The 24595-nt window shown below is 45.0% G+C and overlaps 2 protein-coding genes across 3 annotated transcripts in view; one reads left to right on the plus strand and one right to left on the minus strand.

The window, feature by feature from the left end:
* Positions 1 to 11561, minus strand: STK16 (serine/threonine kinase 16). The gene is made up of 8 exons (XM_083153779.1): positions 11374 to 11561; positions 10572 to 10681; positions 6025 to 6244; positions 4885 to 5018; positions 4187 to 4307; positions 1519 to 1614; positions 1051 to 1172; positions 1 to 663 (listed from the first exon to the last, which is right to left on the minus strand). Exons 2-8 carry the CDS (start codon positions 10655 to 10657, stop codon positions 525 to 527), a joined length of 918 nt encoding a protein of 305 aa, XP_083009905.1. The 5' UTR covers positions 10658 to 10681; positions 11374 to 11561; the 3' UTR covers positions 1 to 524.
* GLB1L (galactosidase beta 1 like) overlaps positions 11492 to 24595 on the plus strand; it is a 20003-nt gene continuing 6899 nt past the window's right edge. The window contains exons 1-10 of one of the 2 annotated variants that reach the window (XM_083153778.1): positions 11492 to 11605; positions 12037 to 12203; positions 14069 to 14238; positions 14373 to 14523; positions 15696 to 15756; positions 16407 to 16501; positions 18613 to 18793; positions 20197 to 20255; positions 21886 to 22007; positions 22114 to 22154. In XM_083153778.1, the coding sequence (XP_083009904.1) occupies positions 12153 to 12203; positions 14069 to 14238; positions 14373 to 14523; positions 15696 to 15756; positions 16407 to 16501; positions 18613 to 18793; positions 20197 to 20255; positions 21886 to 22007; positions 22114 to 22154 (931 nt within the window). In that variant the 5' untranslated portion in view covers positions 11492 to 11605; positions 12037 to 12152. Of the gene's footprint in view, positions 11606 to 11876; positions 12204 to 14068; positions 14239 to 14372; positions 14524 to 15695; positions 15757 to 16406; positions 16502 to 18612; positions 18794 to 20196; positions 20256 to 21885; positions 22008 to 22113; positions 22155 to 24595 lie in introns of those variants that run through there. The other variant, XM_083153777.1, reaches the window with a different exon arrangement.

Genomic DNA, 24595 nt, shown 5'->3' on the forward strand with positions numbered 1-24595 from the left:
TACAATCCAAACATGAATTTTAATCATGATCTCCCATTAAAGGGACAGATGAGGCAAAACATGAAGGGTCATACAGCATACAGGATCATGCTCCAGAGGTCAGAGACAGGACACTGGCCTGAGAATAACCACCTATAGGAGACAGAACTGGGATCTTAGCACTGTGCAGTCTATACCACCTGAAGATAGACTATCAGCACCCCTCCAGGTGATGTCACACAGAGGTGATCAGTTCATGACATTACATTATAAAACTTTCTTAAAACATTCAAAATTAAAACAATACTTAAAATCAACAAAAAAAGTGTTTAAACAGAAACTATAGACCCAAAGTCTCGCTACAGTTCACCACTTCCCCCTGATGTCATATGCAATACCCCACAGTATGACACTGGTCCTGTGGCAGAAGGTGTGCTGTAGTCTGTCAGAAGCAGCACTTTAGGTAGGTCACTTCCTATAATGTCATATCCTAGTGGTAGCCTGTCCATCCACCACAGAGTGCAAAGCATCCAGTTCCTATAAGGTCATATCCTAGTGGTAGCCTGTCCATCTACCATAGGGTGCAGAGCCTCCAGCTGGGTGATTATCGTGGTAATGTACGGCCTATCTAGGTGATTAGCCACCATCATGGAGGAGAGAAGTAACTGTAATTCCTGGGAGTACCTGCAAGATGAAAACAAATGGAATTATACAGCATGACTGCTAGCACCGTAAACCTTAAGGAAAACTTTGGGTGGTCAATAAAAATAAATCCTAAAATACAAAACCCATCAAAATTGAAGTTTTAAAAATAATACAAATTCTGCAGATCAAGTAATTCATACATTTTAGTTTCCAAAGTTTAATTTCACTATTCAGAATAGCATTCAGTAATAAAAAATATCTGGTATATGGAGGAAAAACATGATTGCAGCAATAGATTCCCATTAAGAGTCCCATAATGCACTGCACAGGACAGAAGCTACTTCTAGGAGAGATCACAGATCCGATGACATCTGCATGTTATAGGATTTACATGTCTAAGTACAGGCACTCAAGTACTAATGTTACCTGTTATTTTCAGGGATTGAGAGATTATTCTGAACAGCCAGAGCCACACTGTCTCCTTTCTGGAAGATCATGTCGTACGGACCCTCCCCAAACATCATGGAATACAGCACACAGCCAAGAGACTGGGGAAGAACGTGTGAGATTAATACATCTGGCCTTATGCCATTTGGAATACTAAAACAGACACAAAGGGGTGTATTCTATGCGGCCGGCGAGGGGGCTAAACGGCAGGGGATCGCCGAAAACATGCAATTCTCACTGTTTAACACCCACACCAGCCACTCACCCTATTCAACACGGCAGGGAAATCCGGATTCCGCCAAACCGCGAGGCTCGCGGCTGCATACGCCGTTTCCCCCTCACTTAAAAAACGGAGCGAGGAGAAAACAGTGTATGCAGGGGGGGCAGTTGACCCTGCGAGCAGTCACAGCTCGCCCCCCAGCATTGAGTCCACTAAATATTTCCTACCCAGATGTCTGTCCTTTCATCAATCACACAGTCACTGCTGACATTGAATAGCTCCGGTGCCCTGTAGGAGATGGTACATCGTTGTGCAGCCCAGTCCTAGGAGACAGAACAGGGTGAGACAAGTATTGACCAGTACAGATTGTTCAGTTACATTGGGGACAGAGATCCATTTTGCTTTGCCCATATTTCACTAGTTTTTTTGGTGTAATTAATGAACAACCAGATATGTGGCTGAGTAGTCCTTATGGTTTAAAGCAAAGTAATCCACAAGTGTGATCAGTCAAAGCCAACACATGAAATGCCAGAATGGAACGAATCATTTCTTTGCAGGATTTCTGTACTATTAAATTTTATTTGCAACTGATTCAGATGATTGTCCGTGCAAGCTATGTTCCCTGAATTCTGGCATATTCCTGTTATCAATTACTTCTAAAGGTAATAACTGCTACACTTGTGGGAGAGGTAGGAAAAAGACTATTGGGAAATGTAATTAGATTTGGAAGTTTACCAAGCATGAATAAAAGGTCGTAGCCCCTGGCTTTAATGCCTAGGGCTATTCAATTACAGCTTCCCCCCCCCCCCCCCCCCGCCCGATAAATTACCATTATTGGGCATTAACACTTATGACCCCCATCCACTAGGGTAAGGTACCCCGCCAACTCACCCGACGGCTCCTAGGGGGCAGGAAAAAGGACCACATACATTGTATTGTATGTGATCCTAGCAGGGGCTATGGGCTGCGAAAAATATTCATGGCAGCCTGTAGGATTTGTGATACAAGGCACACGGGAACGCGCCTCACATTGCAATCGCAGGTAAATCGCATTCAATGTGTCACTTTTTATGTGATCTGTTGCAGCAATGTGTCGGAACGCATAGAAAGTGGCCATATCGCACTAGTGTATGGGGGCCTTTAGTATCCGGGACCTATGTATCCCAGCCCTGTGTGTGCAGTGTGTCTCCCGATATCAGGTTATTTATGGGTGGGGGCGAATTTCTTTTTGCATCTAATCAAGCCCGAAAACTATTTCTTGTTAACTGCAGCCTGTGAGAGTTAAGGCCCCCATACACTAGCAGATTTTGGTCAGATTTCAGCCAGATCAGTCGGATCTGGCCGAAATCGGACCAAAATCTGCTAGTTTTGATGTCCCCTCAGATCCGATGCGCGGTCCCGCGCGCATCGGATCTGCGTCGGGTGGTCGGACCTGCTGCACGTCCGACCACCCGACTTGGGACCTAGTGGGGCGGTGCGGCGGTGGAGGGAGCAGGGGGGGCTGGGGACGCTGCGGGGGACACAGGCGGCATAGAGCCGGGCAGGGGGAGCCGGCCGGGAGCTGTCAGTAATGAATAAAAAAAAAAGCCCATACAATGAATGGGCGGCCTGTGATTGGCTGAGCGCTCTCTCAGCCAGTCAGCAATTGGCTGAGAGAGCGCTCAGCAGCCAATCACAGGCTGCCCATTCATTGTATGGGCTTTTTTTTTTATTCATTACTGACAGCTCCCGGCCGGCTCCCCCTGCCCGGCTCTATGCCGCCTGTGTCCCCCGCAGCGTCCCCAGCCCCCCCTGCTCCCTCTACCGCCTCAACGCTGTCCCCCGCAGCGTCCCTAGCAGCGGGGGACACAGACGTGTCCCCAGCAGCGGGGGACACAGACGTGTCACCAGCAGCGTCCCCAGCCCCCCCTGCTCCCTCTACCGCCTCGCACAGATGCTGTCCCCCGCAGCGTCCGTAGCAGCGGGGGACACAGACGTGTCACCAGCAGCGTCCCCAGCCCCCCCTGCTCCCTCTACCGCCTCGCACAGATGCTGTCACCCGCAGCGTCCCCAGTAGCGGGGGACACAGACGTGTCCCCCGCAGCGTCCCCAGCCCCCCTGCTCCCACCTCTGTAGCCCCCCCCCCCTGCTCCCCGGGTTTTTTACATGTGATAAATCGAGACGATTTATCACATGTAAAAAATGGCACATCAAGTGCCAATCTAATCAAGCTCCCCCGGGGAGCAGCCGGGGAAGCTCAGGGGGAAGTCGGGGGCGACTTGTCCTAAGGACAAGTCGCCCTAGTGTATGGGGGCCTAGAACTGAATAGCCCCAGGGGATCAATCAGCCTGTGGTAAATTACTGCAGCTAATACAGTTATTCCCTATAAGAGATAATATACTCATATGGGTAGAAACAGCATGAAACAATGCAATGTTGATTTGACAAAGCTATAAATCAATTATATAAAACTACAACAAAAGGATCACATGTAATTAAATTACCATATCCCAGAGCAGGAATTATATTATATCTATATTTCACTGTCCAAGAAACAGGCAGAGGCACTCGGGAGGACTTTTCGGGGTTAACTAACCCCTTTGTCAAGGTGTGACCAAACAAGTCCTCCCGAGTGCCTCTGCCTGTTTCTTGGACAGTGTTATGTGTATTTACCGAGAGGACACCGGGGGAACTGCTGTCAGACTTCAGGAAGAGTGCCGGACTGAAATATATATTACAGCATAAGCCTATGAGTGCCACTTCTTCCATTCGGTTATATCTGGAGGGTCACCAGCCCTCACAAGGAGGCAGCGGAGCAAGTACCCAGCTACTACATAAGCCCTGAGTGACAGGTCCTCTCCTCTGTGTGTATACAGCATAAGCCTCACACAGCTGCAGGCTGGGACATAAGTTTACCTGCACTGCCATCGCCTGCCTGGATCCTGTAACCTCAATACGTGCATGGTTCATAGACCCCAGGTCCATTAGCAGCGGTCTGTCATCTTCCTCTAGCAGCACATTTGTGGGTTTCAAATCTCTAAATAAAATAATCACAAATTAGAAAACATGGAGAGAATTTCAACAATGTGCAAACACTATAGAAGACATAAATCCGTCTGGGGATTACGGTTCCTTATTGCTGTGCACCAGTATTCATAAACATTCCCTGGAGACACTTAACATGGTTACAAAACCATTTAATTAGACCACCACAAATATAAAACCATATTAATCACAAGAAAATCAGAAAAAATAATGTTGTAGAGGAGGGTCAACTACATTGTCTTAAATGGTAAAGCAGCACTTAGTGAGAAAATGTATAGAGAAGTTGCTTACTGCATGTTGGTATATTTCAGGGAAAGGTCATCCCACATATATTGTTAATTACAGACTGACAAATAAAAAGCTCCATCACTGATATGTTCTTATTTATTTTCTTTGCTGCCAGCATATATTACTAAATAAAACCAACTCGCATCTTGGCAGAACCGTGTTAACTAATAGCTGTGTTTGTGAATAACGACTATGTATTTCTCACATGTATGAATTATTGCTTCATTCAAGGAGTTTTAAAAGACTCATTTTGTTTTCCAGTTTGACTCTGAAGGCCTCACCTGTGAGCATACCCCTGGTCATGAATAGCTTTCAGTCCCATGCATATGCCATGTAAAATGTAGAGAATCTTCTCCTCTGACAGGAATGTATTCTTATCTCGCAATGCTTCAACCTCCTTCCATAAGGTCCCCCTCTGAGAATAGAGAACATCAGATATTTCCGTCACTGTGCCCCTCTTGAGCTCAGGAAATGCCCCCCCCCCCCCCCCCAAAAAAAAAAGACACAATGCGATACCCTTAAGATCTGAACTCTTGAAGGGAAATTAAAACATAACATTTATGTGTTGAGGGTTAATTAAAATGCATTATTTGCCTACAACACTATATTTTGCATTAATATTGGTTCACATCACAAAATGGCTGCAAGCACAGTGTATAGGAAACAGCACCTTGTTGGTAAGTATATTCAGAGGTGCACTGCAGAAGCTGGTTTTGTCCTGCTTGTGGCTCATTACCATGAATAAGTTTGTCTGCTACCTCTATTTGATCCCCATACCCCCCGCAAATGATGTACACAGGGCCGCCATTAGGGGGGTGCTATGGGGACAACTGTCCTGGGCCCAGGCCGCTATGACAAAGGGTAGGGCCCCGGCCACTCTGTTCCCATAGCACCCCCTTCATTATGCAACTGCCGCCGCGGGTCATCTTATCGGCGGCCGTCATCCCCCTTCACAGCAGCGGGCCGCGGGTCTCTGCAGCCTGACGCACATGGTAGCTGGCTGCATGAGCGGACAGAGCCCCGGAGCCTGGCAAGAAGGGGACCTGCAGCATGCTGGAGCCTGGAAGAAGTTTATTGCCAGGTGAGCCAAGCAGCACGGGCTCAGCGTAAGGCCCCTGCTGCGTGCATTGGGACCCTGCCCACTTGGTCAGTCCCGGGCCCCACAATTTGTAATGGCAGCCCTAGATGTACATGTCATATCTGCCTGAACATGGTTATGATAATGATAATACTAGTATGTTACTAGAGGTTATGAAACATGGCCAGGTGTTAATTGCACTGCTGTCACACAGTTTTGCCAATGTACACACACCTAAACAAAGACACAAACACCACACCCTGGAGGCAGTGCATGGGAAAATGAGTGTTGTTTTACCTCAGTCATAATAAAAAGCAGGAAAATCAAAAGAGAACAGCATTACCTGAACGAAGGGAAGCAGTAGCCAGGCCTCCCATTTGGGCCCCTTCTCCATCATGCAGTGCGCCTCTAGACGCAAGATATTAGGGTGATTAAATAACCGGTGCATTTCCACCTCATGCAGAGCTTCCTTCCGATCCTCCCGGTCGTGGCATAATATGCGTTTCACGGCGTAGAACTTGCCGTCATGGACCCCTTCAAACAGATCTACATAGCTAAATCCACTGAAATAAACGGAAGAATAAAAATATCATGTAGCTTTATAAAAACATATATGGTGAACGCATCATCATTCTTGGATTAAGGCCCAGGCACCTATGAGACTCATCTCACTCAGAGTTTACAAGTAGTTAGGACGAATGGGATTTGATATAAAGGACATGAACAAAAGAGAAGCTCTTTCCCTCTGGCCCTTATTCTGGTTCACTCGAAAAGGCAAATTCCTTCTCAAATGGACAAAACGATGTGCACTGCAGGTAGGGCAGATGTAAAGGTGCCCATACACGTACCAATTATCCGGTACTTTTTGTGCTAAAATAGCATCGCATCCCATGCACAACACATGCACAACGATGCTATTTTAGCACAAAAAGTACCGGGTAATTGGTACGTGTATGGGCACCTTAACTTGAGCAGAGAATTATATTTGGGTGGGGTTTTACTTCAAAGTAGATCTATATTGCAGGGTAAAAATAAAGCAGCCAGTATTTACCCTGCACAGAAACAAAATAACTCCCCCAAATCTAATTCTCTCTGCACATGTTACATCTGCCCCCCCCCCTGCAGTGCACATGGTTTTGTCCATTTGAGAAGGAATTTGCCTTTGCGAGTGAACCAGAATAAGGGCCTATGTCCATATGACATCCTTGCCATATACATATTGTTAGACCTTGTAGGGAATCGCTCCGATTATGAACATACGTTAGTGTACTGTTCAAACTGACAATTTTTAGCATTACTGCCTCACTTCACATTGCCCTAACTGTGTTGACCAAATGAGTGCCAAGTGAATTTGTCAAAATTGGTGTGAAGATTGGCAAGCTATTTTATTCGTCATAATGACCTGTAATGTTTTCCTTATATAGGAAATATAATCTTTTGTTAAACATTTTTTATTTGAATTGATATAACAAATGATGAGCAAGGCTGGCATTTTTAGCAGATATTTTGCACATCTCTCACAGAGATTTTTGCCCTCAAAGGGTTAAGTTAGTATATTCTGGGTTCCCTCCGGGTGTTTCTGTTTCCTCCCACAAAAATATACCTAACATGAATATGTTTGCATGTACATGTGGTAGGGAATATAGATTGTATGCTTCACTGGGGCAGAAACGGATGTGAATGGGCAACTATTCTCTGTGTAGTGCTGTGGAATGTGTGAATGAGTATTCCTTCCCATGGCCTCATCAAGACATACAGATGTAGCGCCTCTCAGCTAGCTCAGGGACTCGCCAGATTCCCTGAGCTGGCGTATGCTGGCAGAAGCGCTGCATCTGACGGGGGGCGCGCGAGCATCTCACACGCACACGTGTCCCCTTCACACGGCAGCGGGGAGCGGAATCCCTGCCGGTTAGGGAGACGGGCAGGGTTGGGGGGGGGGTGCGGACAGCTACGGGGGTGGCAGGCTCCATCAGATGTGCTCCCAAATGCTGAAATGCAGATGAAAACAATTGCTTTCAAAAGGTTAGATCAGATAGATTTAAAAAGTTTGTCTGACTGACCATTGTCTGTTTTCCAGTGTTTGGGAGCAAATTTCTCAATGTCCTTTGTTCACATATATTTCCAGGTTTTTGTTCCCACCAGATAGATTGGACAGATATATCTAAGATGGGAGTTCTATAGAAGATGGGATGTTGCTATGGGCCACCAATAAGAATCTACTATCTTGTAGAAGGTGCTTAATAAATAAGTAGCTTCTGATTGGTTGCTTTTGCTAGTAAATAAAACCATAAGTGAATTTATTGCAGACATAGTTTTTATGGTGCATGAATAATATCTTACTCAATTTATGGTATTTGAAGTTCTCCCGGTCTGAAAAAAATCACTAAAGGTAGAAATAAACACTACTTGTTCTCATCAGCTAATCCCAATGGGTTGCATGCCAATATCATACAAATCTGGATAACAGAAAATCTGTGCTACACTCAAAATCATCACTTCTGTCAATGCCTACATTGCATGTACATCTTTGCTGCAGTCTGGCAAACAGCCTCTCATACAATAGCCTAACTCAGGCATTCCCAACCATGGTCCTCAAGGCACACCAACAGTGCAGGTTTTAGTGATATCCAGGCTTGAGCACAGGGGACTTAATTAGTATCTGAGTGATTCTGATTAAACCATCTGTGCTGAAGCCTGGATATCACTAAAACCTGCACTGTTGGTGTGCCTTGAGGACTGTGGTTGGGAATGGCTGGCCTAACTATAAAGGGTGCAGGGGATGCAGCTGCTATGGGGCCGGTGGGTTTGGGGGGCCCGAAGGCAATCAATGCACCCTCTACATTTTTTTTTCATTTCTTTTATCATCTACTTGCTGGGAGGGAGAGGAGATAGCAACGGCACCATTGGTGTACAAGCAGCGCGCTTCTGTTAGTCACGCACCTCCTGTGCTTCTGCAGGCGCCAGAGAGTGTGCAGCGTGCAACACCGGCAGGATGGTTAGCGTAAGTCTCCAACGAGAGGGGTTGGAGGCTGCGTCGAGAGCTGGTCCTCGTGGGGGTTGAAGGTTGCGGCGAGAGCCAGAGATGGGGGAGGCTGCAGCACCGGCAGCAAGAGTTAATCCCGGAGGGAGGAGTGGAGGCTGCGGCTGGAGTCATTGGCGAGGCTGCATGGGAGCAACTCCGGAGGGTTACTGCTGATGTGCATTATCTCTAAATTTCTGCTGCCGAGGAAGGGGCAGCTAAAAAATCATTCAGGTGAGAGGGGAACTATGTAAACTGCTGCATCCTGTGCACCCTTGATAGTGAGAGGGTCCTGCCTGTGCATCTATGCCTCCTCCCATCTGTCCCTTTCTCTCTGCCACCTCCTCCCATCCATCCATCTCTCACTCTGCCCCACTTGGTCTGTCCCCCTCTCTGTGGCCCCTCCTATCCCTCTGTGCCACAATCCTGACCCTCCCGCTCTCTGTGCCCCACCCTGTCCATCCCTCTCCCTGTGCCCCATCCCGTCCATCCCTCCCTCTCCCTGTGCCCCATCCCATCTATCCCTCATCCTGTCTGTCTGCCCATCTGTCCATTAATGCTTCTACCTCTCTCTTGCTCATCTTTTTCTCTCCCTCATTTCAATGAAAACCCTACTCTATCTCTCTCTCCCTCTGTAGTGACAAAGGCTGGGGGGTTGCTATGGGGCTCATAAAGTTCTAGTTACACCCTTCCCCTCATGGCTTAGGTCCCATGAGACAATGCTAGCATCAAGCATCTTTCTTGCTTAAAATGGATCTTAATTGCAGCAAGGGTGCTGTGTGACACTTTGTTTGTGAATGAGACTCTGTATCTGCATATGAAGAGCTATAATGCCGTGTCCCTGACTGTTTTCCATGTTAAGATCCTTGTATACAGACACAGACATACACTGGATGGATATGGATGGTGTAATGGTTAGCATTACTGCCTCACAGTGCTGAGGTCATGGGTTCGATTCCCACCATGGCTCTAACTGTGCACAGTTTGTATAATCTCCCTGTACTTGCATGGGTTTCCTCCCACAATCCAAAAATATACTGATAGGCTAATTGGCTCCCAACCAAATTAACCCTAGAATGTCTGTGTGCGTGTATATGTGGTAGGGGAATATAGATTGTAAGCTCCACTGGGGCAGGGACTGATATGTTTGCATATACTCTGTAAAGCGCTGCGGAATATGTATGCGCTATATAAGAAACTGTTAATAAATAAATAATTGTGATCTATTACTCAGCAGAGTGCTCTGGTGCTTCCTAGTCACCTCGTGTTGCAACTACTGGTACTTGTGTACTATCACGGCGCCCATCGCATCGCAGACCATATGGTATGCGATGCGATGTCATACAATGTTAAAATTGTATATGCCATACAATGCGATGTGATTATAAAGTCTATAAGCACCCTAATGGGGGCTTACAATGTTAAATGGACCCCCACCATGAATGTGAACCCGAAGCGTAGCGAGCCCGCGAGTATCGGCGGAACGTGTCCTCCGACCTTTTCATACCCCCACTATCCACCTCGGCGTGGAGTTGATTTTATATAGTGTGGTGAGCGCAGCGAGCCCCGCGAGGGGACGCGGAATACATGTAAAGTAATACGCGTCCGCTCTCCATGCTTCGAGCTCGGTGGCATCGGGTGCATGGCATGCGATGTGATGTGATGAAAAGTCGTGCGACTCAATATCGTGGCCCCGTGATAATACACAAGTACCCAACTACTTTTTGGTAAAATAGATGTCTGATGGTAGGAGAGTTGCACTGCACCTCTCACCTCACACCCACCAGGAATCTCCCAGTTTGGCATATTGAGGCTAGATGTATGAGATGTATGTAGTCTACAATATTTTACGACTGCTGAAAGTCACTTACCCCTCACCCAGCTTCTGTACAAAAAGATAGCGCTTGTTTTCAATGGTTACGACCCCCCGAGAGCAGATGCAGAGAGTAGCACCCATCGCCCTTTATACATGCTTCAGACACTGAAAGTAAAATAACACAATATTAACTTTTGAACATAGCGACAATGGTTTATTACTTGCTGAAAAAATAATACAAAATGACATTCCATTAACAGACAATAGTCATGGATCAAATGCGAGTCACGTCCTAAATGAATTGTTCTTTAAGGGAAACATTAAATCCACAATGGAATACTGTATGCCCCAGTCACTGGGCATTTTGAAGATGGTACTGTCTATATAACGTTGTACAACCCTAGACATACAGTAGAACCCTCTGAGGGCAGTATAGTGTTATCATCATCCTATGAGCCAGCACTGCTCCATTTCCTGATTTATGGGCAGCTGGAATCCTTGCTGGGGAAGTGTACAGGCACCCGAGGGCTCAGTGCAACCTCCACTCATGTAAGTCCAGTATACAGTCAGCCCAATTTCGAGCTTCATTGAGACTCACTCAGACTTCAGGTCCAGGACACTTATCTCCTGGGAAGGGAAGGAGTGAAGCCAAGTGACTGACATGTACAATATTAATGTGACCCAAAGCTTTCCATTCCCTCTACTGACATAAACTATACATGGGACGGGGCACTAGGTGGCATGATGAGGCTGTGCGCAGGATGAGGTACCCGACAGCTGAATGAAACCATAATCTACACACTGTCCTATCATGCTCTGTACAAGCATCCGCGGCAGGAGACCGCTAGGGGCGTTACCCGGAGAATGAGCACTCTACTGGGTCACAGGAATCCTCAGCGCCGACCCTGCCCGGGACCCGGCGATGCCAACACAGCAGCAGGTCGTAGCTCATCCCGGAACCAGCGCAGAACAATCATCTGGCGGCGCTGAACGATGACGTCATGGAAAAGCGCATATGTTCCTTCCCAGGAGTTCATGTGAACGACGTTACTAGGTTACCCAAAGCGGTGTGACTGGCACCTCCTAATGGTGACTGGCTGCTACTACTAGTGTGTCTGTAACATACAGTACCTCCCAACATGACCCACTCCAGGAGGGAGTGCACGTCCCTCTTAAATGTATGATTGCCATCACCTGTGTTGAAGCACCTTTCTTATCAGTTAACCTGTTCAACACAGATGAAGGTAATCATACATTACGAAGAAAGTACAGCGGCAGAGCATTGTGTGTAGACCTGTGTGTATCAGGGTATTACAAGTTCTGATTGCATTTGGTGCCGTTTAGAACGTGTGTGTGGCTCAGCAGCCTGCGCTACAATGACCCGACGCTGTATTATTGTTAATAACTCTTTCCTGCTATAAGCAGACACAGCCGTGTGCAGCAGATATGAGGAGGGTTTAGGACCCGGTGGACGGCTAGTAGGAGCAGGGAGATCACATGATTCTGGTCTTGTGTTCTAGGCAAGAGTCGTGTTACAGGAAAAGAATAGGGGGTGATGATTGTGAGTGTATAGTGCTATGATCCTGGGAGCTGGAACATTACAGGACACAACAACACCTGTCAATGGTTGTGAGACATGGGACCATTCATTCTCTGCCTGCTGCTGGTCGGCACTCTGTGGCAACAGGTGGGTAACAATTCTAATACTGGAGTCACACATGCACTGCTGTGCCAACATCATTTGGTGAACTGTAGCAAGCTTCAGACTACTGTGTTTCTAGACACCCTTCCATCTGTACATGGCAAGACCACTTTCCCCAGCAAAATTCCACCATCCATAGCATGCCATTACAGTACTTGCACAATAAGTACACATGTCATGTCCCATACATACAAATGTCCCAACATTGATTATTTTATTTTTTTCTTTAAATAAACACTTTTTTTTTTTTGTCTAGATCAGGGGTAGCCAACTCCAGTCCTCGAGAGCTACCAACAGTTAACGTTTTCCATGTCTCCTCACAGAATCACAAGTGAAGTATTTAGCTCCACCTTTGGATCTTTTAAAATTTGTTAGTAATGAGTGCACCTGTGTACCTGCGATGTGAGCTGGAAAATGTGAACTGTTGGTAGCTCTCAAGGACTGGAGCTGGCTACCCCTGGTCTAGATCAACATTGTGACCTATATACACGTAGGGCCTAATTTATGTTTTTACTCAATGCTGATGTTCTTGCAACTGAGCAATTGTCATCAGACTGCGCATATGCCCCATTGAATTGTGCACATGCAGAGTAATTAACAGGATAGCACTGTTTGGGGGAGGCACTGGGGAGTGGTGGCAAAAAAATACAGGCATATATCTGCCTTCAGATGTGATCATATACACAGAGAACAAGGCGATAGCGTCACAACTGCGTGACTCGCTCGAGAAAACTATGGTCCTCATATTGCGTTGGTGCTGCGAATTTGTACACAATTGCTGAGGACCTTGTGATGTTCTTGTGTGAACAGCAAAGTCACTAGCGATGACTAACAAGTTAGTAGCCTGAAAAAGCACAGCTGCTTAGGCACGTGTACACAAACATAAATTATGCCCAAGACTCCAGACAGCTAACACTGCGCACACTCATTTCTTCCCACAGAAGCACAAACATCTGCAGACACAGTGTTAAGCTCAGGAGTTAAAGTGATGGGTGGTGGAACTCCCTTCCCTTTGCCACCTAATCCCCCCCCCCATTAGGCAGAGCCAGGGCCAGTGGTAGGGTTTTGTGCACCTCAGACCCCTACTAACCTCCCTGCACCCATCACCCTGTGTGTACGGGGCTGAGCTCTCTCTGCACATATTACATCTGCCCCACCTGCAGTGCAGCATGGTTTTGTCCATCTGCAAAAACTGCAGCCTTGCTAACCGGTCTGAATTAGTCCCATTGATTAACAGTTAACCTGGTTCAATAGATAGGACAGTTAATTTATAGCAAGTTTGATAATAGTTACTTATGTCCTGATTTTAGGGAAGTTTGGTTTTACTTCTCTAAAATTGCAAAGTTGGCCCGGTGCCTACACATAACGGTGGCAGCTGTTTTATGGGTGAATTTGATATAAGAATGCTGCCTACACATTATATAGACAGCAATACCATCACTTAAGCTGGGTACACACTATACGACCTGCATAAGCGATAACTATCATCGTGCATATGGTTCAGTGTGTACCCTCTATATATCGTTAACGATACGTCAATGTACGAACATGCATTCCAATCTGACAATATCGTTAATGACTGCATGTTCGGCTGGGGTCCCGGTGACAGAACTGAATGATATCGTTAGCAATATTATTCAGTGCTGCATATGGTGTACAGACCTTTAGACATGAAAAAACTTCTTCCTTGTGAATTACAAGATGAACATTTGTTTAAGCTGCTTCTGTTGTGTGTAGCTGGTGCAATTGTTGTAACGCTGTCATAAATGATTCCGCTTAATGGAAATCTGTATTTGACTTAAGACCATAAAAAGATCACATATATACTGTAAATCCTTTGTATTCCGCAGGTGTGCGGTAGTCGATCATTCACAATTGACTATAACAGGGACTGTTTCCTAAAGGATGGGCAGTGCTTCCGTTACATTTCAGGGAGTATCCACTACTTCCGGATTCCTGCCAGCGCCTGGAAGGACAGACTCCAAAAGATGTATATGACTGGCCTCAACGCTGTCCAGATGTAAGCTTTCAATCAGCCGTTCTATCCCGATACCAATGAGATCGGCCACTTTTTTTTTATCTGTGCCTTCAGTGTATGGAGTTCATTCTTGGTTATTATGTATACTATGTTAATATGTTACCTTGTCTCTTTAGATATGTGCCCTGGAACTTCCATGAACCACAGCCTGGGGTGTTTAACTTCAGAGGAGACCATGATCTTGAACGTTTCCTGAACCTGACCATGGAGATTGGTCTGCTGGTCATCATGAGACCAGGACCCTACATCTGTGCAGAATGGGACATGGTAAGTGACTGCAATATTCCAAGTGTCTAATTCTTTGGGGCATAACAACACTGGGACGACTAAGCCTTCTGTGGCTTATACATGCTAAATGAACCACGTAATGAGCGAAGAAGAGGCAGAGGTGCAAGCACGGGGAAACTCAATGCTTCCATCCAAGAATGGACCTCAATAACCATGGAGAGCGGGGTCTCAATTTGTTTTCATAGTTGAGCTACTGCAGCTTATATGATATTAGTCAGAACATGAATTCTGACCCCGAAATCATTTGATGGTGGCTTTCTACCCTGTTTTCAAAAGTCGGTCTGGACTAACCTAGACTTGCGGTGTCCGGGTCCGAGAATGGGGTGCCGCGGCGAGAATGCAAGTCACCGAAGGTGCCCACACAGAAGCACTGCACATATGCGATAATGCGCATAGACATCGGTCCCCTTTGCGAATTCGCCAGGCACTGAGTGAATCAGAATGTCACTGATCATGTAGGCTCCCACATGCAGTATGGCTCCCGTTGTCTCTCTGCAGTTACATACACTTGGCAACGTTGGCTCCCCCGCCAAGTTCTATCACCTGCAATGTGGTGCGCATTACAAATTCTCTAATCATGTGTACCCAATGTAACACTGGTAATGACGGTTGGCTAGAACGTGCGCCCTTCCAACTCTAAATATGTTAAAACATTTTTAATTATTTAATCCAGATTTGCCAAATTGTACAGTCTGGTTGTACATGAGGCAAAAAATAGGCATATCATTATTATTTAGCAGTAAGACAAAGGTCCAAGTGGGGAAATTTACTAAGATGGTTAAATTTCATCTCACATGGGATGTTGTTATGGGCAACCAATTGGATTATATGTATTATCTTCCTGAAGGTGCTCAATAAATAAGAAGTAGATTCTGATTTGTTGCCCATAGCAACATCCCATGTAAACTAGAACTCCCATCTTAGTAAATTTCCCCCAAACGTCTTATACAGCGACAATAAGTCTGGTTTTGTCTTGAAACTAATTGCTTCTTTAAGTCTAGCGGCTATATCACTGATGCTGGTGCCGCCAAATCATAGCCTATTACATTTGGGACATGGCGTTGTTTACTGAACGTGCCATTTATAAGGTCATTTCATGCTTATGTTGCGGATTATATGTGCACTAACAGAAGTATTGATGCTTGTGTTAGGGGGGACTCCCAGCCTGGCTGCTGAATAAGAAAGATATATCTTTACGCTCCTCTGACCCAGGTAAGCAGCAATCTTTAAAGTGTTCCTCCTGATTGTTATTCAGAGCACATAAGTAGTCATTTGTGATTGATACAGAGTCGGAATTTGTTGTTGGAACCACCTCTGTCAAAATCTGAAATAAAAAATGTATACAAATGACACTTTCTAGTCCATAAGTTCCCGGAGAGGAAAAAAAGGCATGAAGAATTGTTTGCATTGGTTGCCCATTGATATATCACATTGGGTACCTAAATACAATTATATACAGTACTGCAAGAAACTGACATAAACTGTTTGGTACTTGTGTAGTTTCACAGTGCCACCGCCCCCGGATCGCATTGTATGCAAATCGCATGCAATTTGATTTAGCACATCCCCACTCGCACATCAGCCCGAAGCGTGGTGAGCGCACGTGGTACGTGTCCTCCCGACCTGTCCATACCCCCACTATCCACGTCGGCGTGGGGTTGATTTTATAAAGTGCGGTGAGCCACCGAGCCCGAAGCGTGGCGAGCGCATGTGGAAAACTAACCCGAAGCGTGGCGAGCGCACGCATCTTAAGTTATCTGACAGTGGAAGACCCCTGAGCATTTTCTGTTGGTGTGATGCAGCCTTGTTCTCTTGCCATAACAATTGTATTCACAAACTGTAATCATTAACTCTGATTGCAGATTACTTGAATGCTGTGGATTCTTGGATGTCTGTCCTGCTCCCCAAATTACGTTTCCGCCTGTACAGCAATGGAGGAAACATAATCAGTGTCCAGGTTATGTGATTCATATTTTATTCTCATTTATGTGGCACCATTTTGCAGCGCCTAACAATGTACATAGACAAATGAGAAAAACAAACAGTGACCTACAGTAAAAGACAATGCAGGACAAGTACATGGTATAAAAATATAGCCGCATCAGGGTGGCAGAGACCAAGGGTTAGGTGCCATTGTAGTAGGGATGGCCATCGACCATCGATGATTCGAAATCATCGATGGTTCATTGCCGATGTCGAATACTTTTGCCATCGATGGGGGAGAACCAGATGGTTTCCCTCCATCGATGATGGAACAGCAAAACGATGTTTTGCATTTTTTTTTTTTCAAAGTGCCGGGACGCGGAGCATAGCCCCGCCCCCGTGTTTTGATTGGCCCACAGGCCAATCAATCAAACACAATGGATGACCATCGATATGTAAAAATATCGATGGTCATCCATTGCATAGTTTAGCACTATCGATGGCAATGGCAGCGATGGTCATCCCTACATTGTAGAGATAGTCTAAGTAAGAGGAGGGTGCCCTGCTCCTAGGGGATGGTACAGACAGGGAGGGGTATACAGATTTGGTAGGAGTGAGGTTTGTTGATAATAAGAGAATGGAGAGCCCATTTGAAGCTATGTAGAGAGGTGGAGAGTCTGCTAGGGAGAGAATTTCCGAGGTAGGGAGCACATAACCAAAATCTTCTAGGTAGGAATATGAGGAAGTACTCAGTTGGCAGAAGAGGGGGAATATATTTATGGAGTGAAGAGTTAGGGTGAGAATGTAAAGAAAAAAATGTCAGGTATGTAAATGAGAGGAATAGGGGAGGGGTTTGTAAGTAGATATAGGCAAAAGGGTAGAGAGCGCTATGTATGACAGTTACAATGTTATCGTAAAAACAATAATTATTTAATGATACATTAAGAAATGTAAAACATTATTAATTGCTGAGATTCAGTGCAGACCAGTCAAAATAAGTGATTTAGAGCTCAGTCTTAAGATAAGCTGATATAGTCACCCCTTGGTCCGATGACCTGTTGGAAACGTGTCCGTTCTGGATATTGCCTCTGAATTTTTGCAGTCCCCTGGTAGCGGAAGGGAAAGAGTGCTTCTTGTGTGTTTATGGAGTAAGCTGACTCCTTAGCTGTTCTTCGGCTGTAGAATGTTGCTCCACTGTGGGGTATGGAAGTCTCCTCCCGAGTCATCACCTGAGGGAGTGCTGCTGGTATCAAGAGGTTGTTCTGGTCACCGGGGTGATAAAATCATCTATGGGCTGTACTGGCAACTGGAGCGCTTGTCATTTGCACAAAACACCGACACGTTTCGTTGCATCTGCAACTTTATCAAGGAGACCTTGATAAAGTCCGTTTATTCGTTTTCTCCTCATGGTTTTACTTCAGTACATTTGTATGAAAATCTGTCACTGTTTTTTACTACAAACTTGGACTCTCCCTTTGCAAAATGATATAAGATAGTTATGTGCCTGATCCCAAGTGGGGCTTTCCTTAAAAAGACTTATGGAAGCATTCTATATAGTAGACTGGATGCATGCTTTCCTTGGTCAATTTCTACTCTGTGCCAACATTGGCTTAGGCCAGTGGTTCCCAAACAATGTGCCTAGGCACCCTGGGGTGCCTCAGGACACTTGCAGGGATTGGTGGACCAGGATCAATATATAATATTTTATGGGCAATGTAACAGACAAAACCAGTGCTGGTGTCTGCCAATCATAACATATGTGGCCAAGCAGAAGCAAATCCTGTCCCTCACCACATAACTGTGATCTATAAATACAATGTCAAAAAAATTTTTTCTGAATTTCTCAATAAGAAACATTTAGCCGAGGGGTGCCCTGAAAACATTTTGATGCTCTACGGTGCCATGATTCCAAAAAGTTTGGGAATCACTGACTTAGGCTATTGTGGCCTGTTTCCGGACCTGATCATAATTCTTGCTGTCCATTCAAAATGTTGCTGAACCCATAATGAATATATGTGCAATGCTATTTAGAAGAAATGGGAGGTATGGACAAATACTTCCCATTACTGGTGTAAGGTAGCACAATCCCAGAAGGGAACTGTTAGAATAAGGACCCCAGGACCTCATACGTGTCTTGTCCCACAGGTGGAGAATGAATATGGAAGCTTCCATGCCTGTGATTACAGTTACATGCGTCACCTGAACACACTGTTCCGTCTGTACCTGGGGGATGATGTTGTGCTTTTCACTACAGATGGCAACGCAGATTATTTTCTTAAATGCGGGACTCTGCAGGACCTGTATGCTACTGTTGACTTTGGCCCAGGTTAGCAATAGGCATTGTTTAATATCATATTGTATACAGAACTGATCTGCTCCAACCCTGTCCTCAAGGCACCCAAACAGTCCAGGTTTTCAAGGCTGGGGTAGGTGCTGTGAGTTTGTAGTCACAGTCTCAAGGGTGCTGAAAATTGATTGGGCAAGGACACACTCCTGGAGCCCTGGGAATGGCTACACGCTAGCCAAGCCTGCCACGTAACGAACACTGCATTAAGGCTAAGACTGTTCAAAGAAAAGCAGGAGTGGAGAATCCCCATGGCTAGTATCCAGCATAGATGTCAAAATTAGGGCAAACCTACTGACCTTTGCTGGCTGCCACCATATGGGCCTCCTAAGATATTGCATTTCTAAACATTAGGAACAGACATTCAGCCTGGCCCTGGGTGATCTCAAAAGGACCCCATCTTTCAAGTCCACCCCTTCTGAATAATGAAACCTCTATTGCCAAAGGAGAGTACTGTGTAATACATCTTTCCTACAGTAGGTGAAAGAGGTTTTCTAGAAGTAAGACACCCATATGTGCTCATGTCATCTGAGGATTCAGGGGGTTATTCTAGTTCATTCAGTCTTCTGTGCATTCGCACAGAGGACCGATGTTGCCTATGCACAAGCGCATTTCTGCTCATGTGCAGACATAGGGTGCGTGCACCCACGGCAAACTTTCGGTTCGCTGGGCTGCCCCATTACCATATGGGAACGCCCAGATGTCAGCTGCCCGCCCATATCCGTCCCAGCGTACACTCCTATGGAACTGACTTGAAAGTCACTTTTATATGCATGTACCTTCCACAACTTTCGATGGTTGACGACCATCGAAAGATGTGGGAGGTTACCCGCGGCATACGAATGGATGTTTATGCTAAACATCCATTCGCAGCCTGTGCGAGGGGGGAGCGGTTGGGCGGACATTCGCCGGGTGGTGTTTGGTGAATTTGCAAGGCTGCGAATCAACCAGAATAACCCCCACCTCTCTGAGCTTGATATAATGTGCTATGTGACTATTTGCCGTGGTAGTCCTATGACTCCTTGCACTGTGTTCATTGTCTAATGATTGATGTATTGCTTTAATAAGAAAAAAAATATCCATAATTACAATCACGATAACAAATCAATCCAATGGAACACTGCCACAGTGTTTATTGGCTCAGAGATTGCACAATACCTCTACTTATTTGATGAATAGTAATTTATAATTCTGTCTGTTTTTCTATTGGATGAATGTATGGCTGCACAGTACCACCTCCCTTAGTGTCTATGTTGAATTAAATGACCACTCTAATGTACAGTATGTATGTTTTCAGTGGTTCCTGAAAACTGTAAAAGAAAATGTCTTGTTCTGTGAGGCTTTAATATTTTAAAATAACAAACACCTTGTTTATTGTATTACAGTGGGCAATGCAACAAAAGCCTTTGAAGCTATGCGCAGATATCAGCCCAGAGGACCTCTGGTATTGTACCAATTTATTGCTGAAATATGATATCACTGTCTACATCACTGACTATTATACTGTGGTGGTAATCCCAAACGTCTTCCAGGTTCCCATAGTACTACAGTATGTTGTGTGAAGACCTTCTTCTTTTTTTTTTTTTTTTTTCATATACATTTAAAAAAAAACAATTATTCTTCTCTCTTGTCCTTATAATTCCATCTGTCCATGTATACTCCGTATCAGACCCACCCAGCGTGTTAGTTGTGTTTCCACTATTCAGCAGTAGATCACTTTTACTAAGTTTGACTAATGGATCATCTAACAACTTGCTTAAAGGAACACCTTACCTCTATGCAGACATTTTATTTGAGAATAAATGTTCTCAATAGACCCTTGGTGTAGTTCTATTGACAAGCTTTCAGTACATGATATTACAAATGCACAATCCCTATTCTCTCCTCATACAAACTGCGGCCTTCCAGCTGTTTGATTATTTATTTATTTTCAGCTGTTGTGAAACTACAAGTCCCATCAGGCCTTGCCATAGTTTTGCTATTAGGGAATGCTAAGACATGCTGGGATGCGTAGTTTCACAACAGCTGGAGGGCCGCAGGTTGGACATGCCTGATCTAGAGTGATATACATGGTTCTTCCACCCAGAGGAGACATAGGCCCTAGGTGAGGAAGCTCAGGATGGGTATCAGCGGGAGAGAGCTGCCGCTCAGGTATCCGTCGAAGCCACGCCCCTCCACTCTCCAGCCTTTTAGTTGTATCATTAGAAAGTCATTGTCATCAGACTGGGATAGAGTACACAGCTACTCTATGGATATAAATTTAGATTCTGGGTGGGGAAAATTTCAGATCTGCATTGCATTCCAAGTGGAGAAGACAGGCCGAGTTCAGCAGCTGTGCCAGATACCATCTAAAATGGGATGATATTTTTAAAGGGGCAGTGATCTACAAGGCATAGTTTTGCCTTGTAAATGCTTGCCCCTTTAAAAAAAAAAAATAGTCTTAAGGCCCATACACACACTACGATGTCTTCTTAATGATGATGAACGACCCCATTATAAATCACCTCCTGAACAACCCAGAATGACTTCAGGGTTGTTTAGGAGGTGAATCTTTTAACATCCTCTAGTGTTTATGCTGTTAATGACAGATGACTACCAACGATGCGCGTACCCGCAGGTCGTTAAAGACCATAGCCATCGTCCATGCATGCAGGTCAGTTTGGCTATGGTCGTTACCATTGTTTGTTTTTTTTCAATAGAAAAAGGTCCTACATCGTTTGGTCGTGAAAATGAATGATGGTAGTTAATGATGTGTCGTTACTGATACATCTTTGTGTTTGTATAGGGCCTTTAGTTCAGCTGGCATTCCACACGGCCACTGAACACTGCCACTATTACATCTGGCACATGAGCTGCAAGTATATACATATTATTTACAGTTTATTATATAGCGCATACATATGCAAACACAAACAAATAACTTTGTTATCTGAAGATGGACGGACCTTTTACTTCCAACAGTTATTTCAAGAGCTGTGTTCGAGTCTCCTAAGAGTGAATGTTTCCAAATTTGTGATTAACCCTCATTCAGTCATGTCCTGTGAGTTACACTTTCACCTATCCATCTGCTGCAGGTGAACTCTGAGTATTACACCGGGTGGTTGGATTACTGGGGACAGAAACACTCTCAGACTCCATCGTCCCAAGTCAGCCAGGGCCTTCAGAACATCTTGGAGACCGGTGCCAGTGTGAACATGTGAGCTTTGTTTGGGGGCTGTAGACACTCAACAGTAATGAGAAAAGTAAGAAGGGGACACTGAACTTCTTATGTGTAACATTTTGTCCATTGTGTCAACTTTCAGGTACATGTTTGAGGGTGGCACCAACTTTGGCTACTGGAATGGTAAGTTTTTGTCACTAAAATAGGAGTTAACATAATGTAAATATGTAAATTATACATGTAGTCAAGTTTTCCTTTTTCTATAGAAACACACAGGATGTGTATGGAGCATTATGCATCTTAGTGCAAGCTATTGTTCTTTGTTAACATCAGCCACTTTATGCTGTGAAAACCACCAATCAATACAGTAAAAACAGTTCTGTGTTTACAGTAAAACAAAAAATATAAAATTCCCTTGCAGCCATGGGGGACACTGTAAAAGGCCTTGGGGTATAGAAGGTGCTAAGAAGTCTGGGCATTAAAGGTCTCCTCCTCTCCGATACCTCGCGAAGGTCAGGGAATGTTCTTGTGCCTTGAGTTCGGCAAATTTTTATTTGTATCTATTTTTATTTTTACATTCTGAGAGTATTTCTGAGCGGTTATGGGTCATATGGTCGACAAGCTAAAGGTTGACATGGACAAAAGGCTGACAAGGTATTTTAAAAAAATGTCAGTCGACATGGACACCGTGTAAGTGTACCACATCCCCTTGCATGGCTTGCTGCGCTCGACACACACTATTTTATTCTCCCGCTATGCCCACTGGGATGGTAAAGTATGAACAAGTCTGTTTAAAAAAATATATATATATATGAAAAACTCATGTAGACCGGTTTTTCTTGTGTCAACCTTTTTGCCTGTCGACCATTAGTGACTGGTCGACTGTTGACCTTTTGCTTATCAACAACATGTCACATGCAACACAATCAATGCCTCCCCATCTTCAGACTTGTACCCATGAAGTGACTGCAGCAGGAGGGAGCTGTGGCCGAGCTGGATGCCGGAGCCCAAGTAAGCAGCATCCTGTCAGACCGGAAGCCATCTTTTATGGCCTTGCAGTAGACCACCAGGGAACATTAAATCTCGCAAATGATGATAAATAGGCAGGGGTCCCTGAAGTTGGTTGCTCACAGGAGTAGTGGCCTTCCTTCATTCTCCTATCTCTACACTCTTTGGCTCGCTCGCTCGCTCCCTCTGTCATCCCACGAAGAGTCCTTTCCTCCTCCTCCTTAATGTTGATGGGCCATTTTACAGACCCGTGGAGAGTGCCAGATCTCCTCCCTCCATTATATCTTGCCAGGGTTAAGTTATAGCTGTGTTTTGCCCACCTTAATTCACCTCTGTGTGTGGTATTTTCTTTGTCAGTTTTTTTCCTGTGTGTGTTTGTTTGTACTGGATACTACATACTGTCATTCTACATTCTTATCACGGTCTATTTCTTAATGTACCATTCCTGTGTGCTATTTATCTGTTTGATTTTCATTTGTTATAGAAAGCTAGCTTTGCTATTACACCTACATTTGCTGTGCTCCCTTCCTCACATCGGTTATTGCCCACTTCCTCAGGACCCCTTCCCAGTCTGACCGGTCAGGGGGATAATGCATTGGCTAGGGGACTTGTATAAAAAGTCTTCACCCGGCTGTTGCATTACCCTGCTGGATGGTTGGGCCTGGTGCTGGTTCTTGAAATATGGGGGACCCCTACTCGTTTGGTCCCCTGTATTTTGGGAACCAGGTCTGGCACTTGGGCCTGCTTATAAAAAAAAAATACTTATTTCAATTGTTCCCTGGTGTTGGTTTTTTTTTAAACCGGGACTTGCTCTTTGAATTCATTTTTCACTTTTTTTTTTTTTTTTTTTACACTGAAGCCTGCATGGATCTGAATGCCTTTGCCAAATACACCTGAAAAATGAAGTGTATTTTCCAGGCTTATTTTACCGGCAATTAGCGGCTGTATCCTGCTAAGTACCGGCTGTATATTGCATACGGTTGGTTAGTAAATTAGGAATCACCATTCTTTTGATGGCGTATACATTCGTATTCGTAAATACGAATACAAATGTGTCATGAATACGAATTGAGGTATTTTCGGATACAAATATGCAGTAAATAGGCGTATTTGTTTATAAGAATACGCCTATTTTATGCATATTTTCATTAGTACATTTCCCCCATTAAGTTTAGCAGCCTAAACAAGGCCTGGCTAATGGCAGCTGCAAGGGTGCCCACAGATAAGTTATAAGTGTTTCTGTGCAGAAAGTTACTTAACTGAAAGTACAGGCAAAAGAAAGAAGGAAGCACATACACTCTTTACGCACACTAAAATTAGTGTGGTATCAGAGTTTTAAACCTGGTCCTGGACTGATGAGGGGTCGCAGGGAGCAGGAGGCTGGGGTGCACATCTCTAGCGGCAGCAATGGTATCCAGAAACTGAGGGTTGGGCATGGAAAAGTAACCCTCAGGGCAGGAGAACCTATGAAAGGTTCCGTTGCTAAGGGTTGGAGGCCGGCACTGGGGTGAAAACCCACCTCCTCCTCCTTGAACCTCTCTGGGATTATAATGGCCGCCCAACCCGCCTAAATCCCTGGTGGTCTAGTGGATGCGCTGCAATAACAGGGCAACACT

Source organism: Crinia signifera, chromosome 7 (genome assembly GCF_055691185.1).
Source record: "Crinia signifera chromosome 7, ASM5569118v1, whole genome shotgun sequence".
Classification (NCBI taxonomy): domain Eukaryota; kingdom Metazoa; phylum Chordata; class Amphibia; order Anura; family Myobatrachidae; genus Crinia; species Crinia signifera.